The 10,098-nt window shown below is 41.4% G+C and overlaps 2 protein-coding genes across 2 annotated transcripts in view; both read right to left on the bottom strand.

The window, feature by feature from the left end:
• SRM (spermidine synthase) overlaps positions 1-274 on the bottom strand; it is a 6,708-nt gene extending 6,434 nt beyond the window's left edge. The window contains exon 1 of the mRNA XM_009289779.2: positions 242-274. Within this exon, the coding sequence (XP_009288054.1) occupies positions 242-274 (33 nt within the window). The remainder of the gene's footprint in view (positions 1-241) is intronic.
• A 1,583-nt stretch (positions 275-1,857) lies between these two features.
• The window catches only part of EXOSC10 (exosome component 10), a 16,859-nt gene continuing 8,618 nt past the window's right edge, over positions 1,858-10,098 (bottom strand). Inside the window, exons 13-25 of the mRNA XM_009289778.1 lie at positions 9,813-9,863; positions 8,896-9,007; positions 8,181-8,231; positions 7,539-7,617; positions 7,249-7,370; positions 6,842-6,937; positions 6,121-6,195; positions 5,549-5,636; positions 5,238-5,311; positions 4,517-4,685; positions 3,969-4,030; positions 2,643-2,716; positions 1,858-2,046 (exon numbers count right to left, since the gene is read on the bottom strand). Of these exons, the coding sequence (XP_009288053.1) occupies positions 2,016-2,046; positions 2,643-2,716; positions 3,969-4,030; positions 4,517-4,685; positions 5,238-5,311; positions 5,549-5,636; positions 6,121-6,195; positions 6,842-6,937; positions 7,249-7,370; positions 7,539-7,617; positions 8,181-8,231; positions 8,896-9,007; positions 9,813-9,863 (1,084 nt within the window). The 3' untranslated portion in view covers positions 1,858-2,015. The remainder of the gene's footprint in view (positions 2,047-2,642; positions 2,717-3,968; positions 4,031-4,516; positions 4,686-5,237; positions 5,312-5,548; positions 5,637-6,120; positions 6,196-6,841; positions 6,938-7,248; positions 7,371-7,538; positions 7,618-8,180; positions 8,232-8,895; positions 9,008-9,812; positions 9,864-10,098) is intronic.

Genomic DNA, 10,098 nt, shown 5'->3' with positions numbered 1-10,098 from the left:
AAAAAAAAAAAAGTCTCGTTCGGATGTTTCAAGGGTTAGGCGTTATGAAAGCAGATTCCTCCCTCGTGTTCGTGTGCCCCGGCGTGCGCTCGGAACCGTTACAAAACGTGGTGCGCGCTGCGGAGAGCAGGCTTTGGGAGAAATTCACCAAGGTTACACCGAGAGTAGCTCTCCAGCCAGGCTATGCAAAGATCTTCTTGAACAGCTGCTAGCCCTTGAAGGCAAAATAGTCTTAGATTACGGGATTCTGGTGCTGCAACTTCACCAGATTCATAGGTGCAACCAGGTGAACAAAGCACGCGTGGATTTGCTAGTCGCTTCCACAAAAGGCATTTTCAAAACCTAGGGCAGTAAGCCGCAACTTGTAAAGGGAAAACAGAAAAAGACCAAAATTAAAACCATCCTTGATATACACCCTGTGTAGAATTTTAAGTAGAGGACTTAAAGAAATGACAGGAATTTCAGTATCTCCGCAGCCAACGGGGCTTTTGCCAAGAGTTACTCGTTCTTCAGGTTACAGAAACATCAGAACTGGTAAAGCGGACAAGAAGGGGAATTAGCAGCCCCTGCAAACGCACTTAGAGACAACTGCTATTTCACTGCCTCTTTTCAAAAACACCCTCCAATATTCAGCCATGCAAGCAGGTTTTATGGGCAGAAAGGGACTCTGTTCTACCATCACGATGCTGCTCGGTCAGCACTGTTCATACAAAGATACCTAAGGAGGAAAAACCCTCCTCTCTATTCCTTCCACTCCCCACTCCCCAGAAATATGGCAAAAGATTGAAAACAAACAAACAAACAGAATCCCAAACCTCCTCACAGTCTTTGTAAAATAAAGCCCTCGGGTTAGGAACAGAGAGGGAAGTTTTTACCACTACCTGCTCAGTCCTTGCACCTAGCCTAGCAGTCAGAGAAGTAAATTCTGTCATTGCCAAAACAGGTGAGCATGAAATGGAAAATCCTTAGTCAGAAAAGGAAATCACAGAGTAAAGACGAGGCCTTTGGGAAAGGGAGCAAGATCCATTGCTCAGCGCAGCGACCAGGAATCCAGGAAGCAGCTCTGCCACTGATTTAATGTGGCTTCGAGCAAAGTCACATCAGCCCTACCCTTCGGCACTCCCGACTGTAAACTGTAATGTTGCTTACCTCTTTCGCAGCAGCATTACCAGCCTTCACTTGTCAGCATTTAGAGTAAGCTCTGCCATCCATCCATCAAATCATGGGCTGATACTCTGTCTACAAAGACTTCAGGATAACTCACTGTGGGTATTTAAAACTGTGAAATGTTAGTATAGCTGTACTGAGATTCGGCTGCAGCACAGAACCTCACTGGCTTTCCCCAACCCAATAGCGCCCTGTGGTTTTTACCTTCTACCTAACGCTATTGCTTTCACTCTATGACTTTATGGTGAAACCACTGGTCTCTGATCCAAAAAGTACCCTAACTCTTTTTTCCCCTTAAAATCTTTGCTTAAAAATACACAAACACTGCCCAGTAAACACACTCATTTTTCATATTACCTTGTCTTGTAAGAGATGAGCTGCGTAGTGCAATTTGTAAGCAAGGTCGAACACAAAAGACCGCCTGGCCTTATTTCCTCCTCTGGACCGCTGGGGTTTGAGTCACATCTACTGAATCTCTCTATTATTTTTGTGCTGGCTTTAGAGATGCCAAGAGATTCCTCTCATACTCCACTAACATGCTGGTTCTGGATTTCAAGCAACTCCAAAAAGTGACAAGTTTAGCCTAACTGTGTTTGAGGACACAGGATAAACTTTCAAAATTAGAAACAAAGCAACATTGTGAGTATAATTAGAAAAAAACCAATGTGAATATAATAAAAGTGAAATCAATTAAGATGTTTTTCCTTTTGGAAAAAAAGGATTTTAATGGGTTTAAAAACTTTTCTGTACAAAAACTGCTCCATGACTGGTATTTGCCTTCCCATGGTGACAATACTTCTGACTATTGTTTCGTTCAGCAGCAACTCCCACAGGTCCTGTAACAAGGACTATCTCTTTGGCCAGTGGTGCCTGGATCCCCTGCAAAAGACAGTTACAGAAAGACTTTTAACTCTGGCTCTGAATTCACTCAGGATTGAAAACCTACGATAGGTTACAATGATTCTATTGAGAAAGGGTCATGATGCAGACAGAACCTTTCTCCCTCCAATGCTGCCCTTACGTAGTGTTGCTCTTTTATGACTAAACAATACACAAGGATCAAGCCTCCTAAGCTACATGTTAAGTATCTAAAATACAGAATAAGAATGTTTGTATTTGGCAGTACTGTTATTTATCTTCCTCCCAAGCTAGGCAAACCCTTCTTCCCACTTCCGCCTATCTCTGTGGCCAAAGAAAGCGACTCCCACATCTATTAACACAAACTTTTACCTCAGCATTTCAAACCTTCCACCCAGAATTGTCTTTGATTGCATTAATCCTAAGCTTTTTTTTTTCCTTTAAACTGACGTCAAGCTGTGAAATGAACGTGAGTAGGTGTTACCCAACCTCTTCCCATTAAACATGTGCTTAAGCTCCCACAGCAATAGAGGACAATAGCTATGCTTTGCCCATAGCTCGGGGGCACAGGCGTGAACACTCCACCACTGCGCGAGGACAGCAGGCTCACAACATACCTATCAGCTTTCCCCGCCAGGTAGGACATGCTTCGGTTTCCAGATTGTTGAAGTTTGTTAGCTCCAGCAAATTTCTGCACAGAAGAAAAAAAACAAACCCAGAACACCACCACAGTGAGGTAGCTGCCAAATACAGTATATTCCATGAGATTCATGTGCTGTCAGGTCCCTCCAACTTCAAGGAACACTCCTCATTTACACTGTTATCTTTTATGCTTTAGGACTTCTTTACATGCATAACTGCTGAATGCATCTGAGTAAGTGCTGTTCTATGGTCTAACCTTGACATATGAGGCACAATACCCCACTGACAACAAACCTTACCCATCTAGACAGAAAGATCTGTACAGGTTGTCCCAAATTCACCAGTTGGTTTCTTTTTTTCTCCTGAAACAAGTTTCAGCTGACACAGAAAAGGGATCGCACAGGAAACTGTTTCCTACACTATTAGGCATAAACTTGTTCAGGTTCTAAAATATGATTTTTAATGAATATCTAAGATGGTCCCTGGTACCATTTGCCCTCCAGTTAAACATGCAGAAAGGTAGAATGCACAGGAAAGAGGCTGAAATGCAAGAAATGAGCTTCAGAACTTAACGCTCGAGCACCCAATGAGTTCATGCATGGGCACCCTATTACTTCATGCCTGAACGCCCACTGACGTCACGCATAAGCACCCAAATGCTCCACGCATGAGCACTATGCAGGGTATACATGGTGGGGTTTAGGTAACCCAGGTCTGCAGGGGTGACCTCGGGTGGGGGGGATGACGACACAGGAACTGTCCTGTGCTGGTCACAGGTTTCCCCAAGTATGTGTTTGATTGTTTATATTTTCTTTCTTCTCTTCAATCTCTCAATCTCAATTAGCAATAAATTAAGTAAAAATTCTCTGAGCTGAGACTGTTTTCCTAATGACAGTACTTGGTGGAGAATGTGGGCAACACGCAAACGTGCCACGGCCTGGAATAACTGGACTGACTTTGAGATTTTTGAGAGTGCCTTGAATTTGGTATTAGGAATTTGTGGTGGTGTGCTGTGGTCTAAGTGTCATGCCTGTGATGTATGGGGGTGCAGGTGTGAACAATGTATGAAGAGGTGGGAAACAACAGGAGGGTCTGAGGGGCCCCAAAAAAGCTCTTCCTGAACGGGAAGAGGTTATAATACAAAGTATGACCTCATGATTGGAAGCTGCACCTTGGTACCAAGCGCTGTTAGGGAACATTCTGCAGACCCAGAAAAAGTCATCTGCCTTCCCCAGCGAGTCCCCAGCTGGGTACATGCTATCATCAACATTTCTGTTCCTTCTTTCATGACATGCCTGTACCTTGCCTGCATAAGCTTGCTTGGCAGGATCAAATTGCGGCGACTGCTTCGATTTGCTGCTTCCTAAGGGAGAGAGGAGAGAAGCTGTCACTAAAATTTTCCAGAAAGAACAGTACATTCCACGGTGTTCCTCTGATAATAAGGAGGTTTCACTGCAGTCTCCCATATGCTAAAACCCACAACAGTCTCTTAAGGGCAGGAGATGCTTTTCAATAGATACTTGTTACAAAGGAGTCAAATCTCCTTTGCCTCCTAGTTCCTGTGGTCCAATTAAACAGATGACTTTCTCTACAGAGAAAAGAAGCAAAATACGAATTCACAATCCCCTTGGCCGACGGTTTCAGGATTTTGTTTCCAAATCAGAAAAGGGATGCTAAACTGTACATTCCCCAACTTAATTTCTTTTAGTATTTCCCCACTGTAAGGTAAGTGCATTGTAACAGTTTGTACTGCCTTGGCACCTATATTCACACACAGCCTTCTCAGGGCTCAGCTGGCAACATTTTCCACAGCCTGCAGCACTCTAGCAGCAAGAGATCCAGATCTTACCCGCAAACACTTTGAAGTTGGACTTGCTGTAATCAAAGGGGGTAAACTGCTTCGGTGCTTCCAGCTCCTCTGGTTGCTGGGAGGCTTTTGGCCGTTTCTTCTCTTGTTTTGGCAACTCTGTTCCTGTTTCACTCATGACTCTCTCCCTCTTCTTATTAGCTTGTTCCTGCTGTTAAAACAACCCACAGAATAGAAACAAGGACAAGTTCAGGAGAGGAGAATGAAACATCTCTGTGTAGGCATGAATACCAGCGTGCAGGTGAACTGCCCAATAGACCTAGGCCCCAGTGACAGCTATTGCCTGTGGTAATAACAGTGTGGGGAGAAAGCGCTGTGTTCTTCTTTGGGCCAAAACTGCTTTTTTTTTTTCCTTACAGCAGGGACTTTTCAGATGAAAAGCCAAGTTGTCGTTTCACACGATACTAGAGGCTGAGATCTGCTGTGGCCCCACAGGCAGATTTGGGGGAACCGAGGCAAGTGAGGAGCAGAGAGATGCAGCAGTGGAAAACATTCCCTACTGAAGATATGGAGGGACGCGAGGATTTGCACAGCACAGTTGCTAGGGGCCTGTTGCTACACACAGGGCAGAACCACAGAAGGACCACTACCAAAACACTGTCATTCAGGTATTTCAGAGTCATAGGGCTCAGGGTTTCATTCTGAACTATGCCGTAAAGGTCAAAAGGGGCAAAGGCTGGAAGTAGGGAATTCAATGACATACCATAGCTTGCTGACGAACTGACACAATATTTTCTGTTGCCTCTTTATACACCTTCTGTGCCTGGTCACGAGCAGCTATGGAAACAAAGAAGCATTACTGTAAAAAGCAGGATTAAGTCACCCAGGAGCTTATAAAAACCAAGCAAACCAGCTTGTAGCAAGTCTCAAACTAAATAGAGTACAATCTTTGTCAAACAATCTCATCCATCAGGAAATCCATCATCTAAGGTTTTCTTGTAACTGGGAAACAACGTATCCGCATTGCGAAAAGCATGCTAGCCAACACATTGAGGAAGGGAAGAATGGCTGTACCTGACTGCTGGGCTGCTTTCTTTTTGGTTTCATCCTTGGACACCTTCTGTACTTGTGTCTGACTCATCAACTTCCATCGATTGCTGATCTGCAATGAAAAAAATTACCTGGGATCACTTTCTTTGAAGTTTTATGGCAAAAGGGAGTTTATAAACTTGCTACCACATGCTGGTCTTCATTAAGAGTACAAAAGATCAAATTGGTTTGTAAAAGAGATTAAGATCTGCTGCACCAGGTAAAGTAAAACCATGTGCCTTAAAAGTTCTGACCTACAAACAAGCCATGAGAACAAAGGCAGATACAGACTTCAATAGTAGTTTGTAGCTTTGACAGACAGGCAATATACAGTGGAATGTCTCCAATCCCTGGTTCTTCAAAGGATACGAATGCTACAGAAACAATGAACTACAGATTCAGAAACATGTCAAGTTTCTCAAAATTTAGATTCTTTTTCTAAGGAGAATCCAAGGAGAAAAAAAAGATTCCTATATTGCTGAGGTTTCCAAAGGAAAATCATCTACTTATTTGTTTCTTTTGTACTACTTGGCAGGAAATTTTAGCACGAGTCTTACTTCATAAATTTTTGATGACGGGTCAAACTTTGCAGCTTGTGAGACATAGGCAGGATTCTGTTCTGAAGGTAGGTACTGTAGAGAGGAAAAAACCATTTTGTTTTAAACACAGCACATGACATTTAGCTCATTGCCAAAATGCTACTTAAAATGTTCCAAATCAAAAAGTTAATATTTAAGAAACATTCTACAGATAGATCACATTTTGGAAACAGAAAAGTTACCACAGCTGTGGCCAAGAGAAACATTAAAGAAAAACCAAACAAAAAAACCCCGAAAAACCAACCCCCAACCACACACCAGAAAAAGTTGTTTTGATATTATTTACTAGTAATTTGCCACTCCAAATCTATAAGAAAGTATTCTATTGTTGTTCTGATTCATTAGAAGAGTAAAATCAGCTCACTAACTCTAGCCATAAAGTATATATGAAAATGTGATGCAAATTAAAAAACCCTCAAACTTGACTAAAAAAAAAAAACCAGTGAGAGGTCTCTTTACTGTGTAGAAAGACATATATCTAAGAGGTGTTTCAATGTGTTTTGAAAACAAGTCCACACATGCATGCTTTGCAAGAAGGACAATCTCCCGATTCCAGTAAGAGAGCAGCGGCTGATGCTATATCAAGCTCTTTCAGATATGCCTGGAAAAACAGCTCAGAGCATCCTCTGCACTAGGTAGTTTATGAGTCCCACTACAAGTATGTATTGGGAGCTTTTACCATTCTAAATGGATTTTCAAAGGACTCCATTATACGCTGAGCTTTCTGCTGTGCAGTGGTTAAAGCCTTCTCATTTCCTTCATCTTCATCACATTCCTAAAAAAAGAAAAAAAAGAAATATTAACATTCATAATTTTTGGTTTTGGCTACTGCCATTTCATGCACGTTATTTCTCACTGTATCTGAAACTCCACTGATGGCAGTAACCCTCCAGAGAGATGTAATTAACTTGCTGGCCTCCTAACCTAGTTGTCTTGGTTATGCCATATGCTTGACAGGAAGCCAGTATCATTTCCATGCATGTCCCACCTTACTATTTTTCGCAACACTTTCACACAGTTTGATCAGATTATTAAGTATGTTTTCTAATACTTAAATACTGACACTATCACAAACACGTTGCTTACACTGAATATGCTGACAGTGGCAGTAGCAACAAGACATGTTGACTCTGGCTGAACACCCTGAATATTCACTGTCCTCTCACTGTCTGAAAAGAGACAACCATGTTCCAAAATTGGTGCAGGCTCTACATGAAAAGGAAAAGGAGACAAAATTTTTATTAAATACTTGTATATTTTACTGCTTTTTTGTGCAGTGAGATTTCACTGAAAGTTTCTTCAGGGCTGCTTATTTCCCCATGTCAAAGCCACATCATGTCATTATTAGCACAGTTTTTAGGTTAAGTCCAAATTACCCAAGGCAGAGTTGTTCTGAAAATCATCCCTAGGAATCCGGGAACTGTCATGTGGTCCAAAGAAGGTATTCTCCAGCCTCTGCAGAGAGATTCAAATTACAAACACCATTAATACACTACTCTATGAATCTCTATATGTTTTCACATATTGCAGAGACACATTAATGAAAATTCAAATAAAAGGGTGAAATTCAGAGACTGAATATTCTTAATATAGCTCACCTGCCAGAGCACATTGCATCTGGCATCAAAAGGATATCTGTGCAAACACCCACTGGCTAATGGAGATGCTTTACTTGCTGGTAACACAGCACAAGGAGAGTAAATGAGTCAGCCTCAGAAACTCATCTGAAACTTCTCTTCTTACAGGTCAGTCAATATAGACTAACACACATGAAACTGTCCAGCAGCTAGAGCGTTTGCTGATGAAGCCTTAAGTGCTGCTATTACAGTGGTTTGTAACATACCAATTCACAGCTGGTGATGTTATGAGTCTAGCACAGAAAAGCAACATTAAGCTAAAGCAGAGAGACCTGTAAAATGGATGAGAATAAACAATTTACTAGAAGCTAGAATTTTGCTACATTTGTTTCTGAGTTTAAGGCTTAAGACATTCGGTAACAAATATTATGTAAACAGTACCTCAGGGTTGGATAGAGGTGCTCTCTTCTTGACTACCAAAGCAATCTCAGACTAGAATGGGAGAGAAAGGCAAGTCACTTAAATGCACCTCCCCTATTTCTTCTAGGTTGAGCTCCTTATCAATGTTTTCAACACATTTATTACAAGCTAGCAGGTTAATAAAATTACATTCTTTCTTCTTCTCCTGCAGTGTTTGCATATGGATACATTTAAACACCTCACACAGAAAGGACACATTCACGCTCAAAAATGGTTTTGTTTCACTAAAGGAGGAAGACTGTATTAATATCAACATGCTGACAATGTATTTTAACTAATGAACCTCTTACACCTAGGGCTTTTTTTTCACTTCACCATAGCTGTAAAAGATTTATGAATCCATTTACATGGTCAACAAATTCCACAAGGTCCAGTTCTTCCTCACACAGGCAAACATGATGTGCAATGGAAGACAGACAACTGCACCCTGTTCAAGTAGTGTCTGTTGTTTTACTGCTCTAGTTCTCCAGGAAACTACACTGTGTTTACTACAGAGCAGACAATAGACAGGCAAGCAGTTGCAATATATCTTTCAGCTCTACTACAGAACACTATATTCACAGTGCTCAAAAAGCAAACTTCAGCATACACATCATCATAGGTCATCATTTAGCTCTAGTCCCTGGCTTATAGAAAGAAAGTGATGAGTCTCTTGCGTGGTACGAGCTACTCCTACCTTGAGAAGAGGCATCTCCCGGGCCTGCTGAATGAGAAGATGCAATTCATTAATCTGCTGGCGAACTAGTGGTGGGACTGGATTACAGCAAGCAATGATGCCCTGGGGTTCTCTAAAGAGAGATGAGAAAAATTCAGTGTGCTATATTTATGGCTGATGTGTTAGGCATTTGCATTCAAAGGACGTGCAACCAGATATAACCATGGTCCTGACTGTGACAGAATAAGACAAGTCAGATTAATCTGTCAGACTTCATTTTCTGTGGTGAAAAATTCTTCTGTACCAGGTGTGTGCAGATAAGGAGAAACCATTAACTCAGCTCTCCTCTCACTTATCTTTTCTGTGGTCTATCTGTCTGTCCCCATCTTCATTTTGTTCCTTGTTCAGTATTCATCTATGGAAGTTGAGCCCAGCAGTGGACTTGTGTTTCAAGATGCATTTTTATTATTCTCAAGTATGGATGTTAGATGATGAGTGCCAAGTGTTTGAGGAAAATGTTGTATAAATTGGGTGTTTTAAGGGATCTGCCCCGTACTCCCCCTGCCAATCCCTTTAGGAACTGAAAAAAAAACCAAATAAATGTTATGGGAGAACTCATCCCTCTCTTGCTCTGTAATACTGTAGGAATCTCCGGGGGGACGTGTGACATATAGCAATGCAAAGGAGTGTGTTTTATTAGTGGAATAAAATGAGAGAGAGATGTATCCCAGAAGAAGTTTGGAGGCATCTGAAAGAGTATTGCTATTTATTTCTCTTCCAAACTGAAGAACTATAGAGAAAAGCATTGACATATAGTATTGACATATAGTATTGACAGCTGGAAGGAAGGGACCAACTGCAGAAGTAATTACACACTAGGAAACGACTTACTGGATATTAAAATCAAATGAGACTCCTCAGGGGTGAACAAAACTTACTTGGGCAGCTCCTCCGCTATCTTCAATAGCATATGATTTGGTAGCACATATCTACAACACAAAGAGGCAGTGTGAATGTAACAGAATGTTAAAAACTCTTAAAAATACCTTCAAAGTGCACAAGTCTGCCCCAATTACAAGGTCTGAAAAGATGAAATCATTTAAAAAGAAATTAAGTAGATCTAGATAAGATACCTGTAAGAATTTACTGCTAACAGGACTTCTGTATAAAAAGCAGCCTGAGGTAGTACACTAATTTCTACAGGTAACAAAGTGGTTCCACCTT

Source organism: Aptenodytes forsteri, unplaced genomic scaffold (genome assembly GCF_000699145.1).
Source record: "Aptenodytes forsteri isolate BGI_AS27 unplaced genomic scaffold, ASM69914v1 Scaffold61, whole genome shotgun sequence".
NCBI lineage: Eukaryota > Metazoa > Chordata > Aves > Sphenisciformes > Spheniscidae > Aptenodytes > Aptenodytes forsteri.
This window is presented reverse-complemented; position numbering and strand designations above follow the sequence as displayed.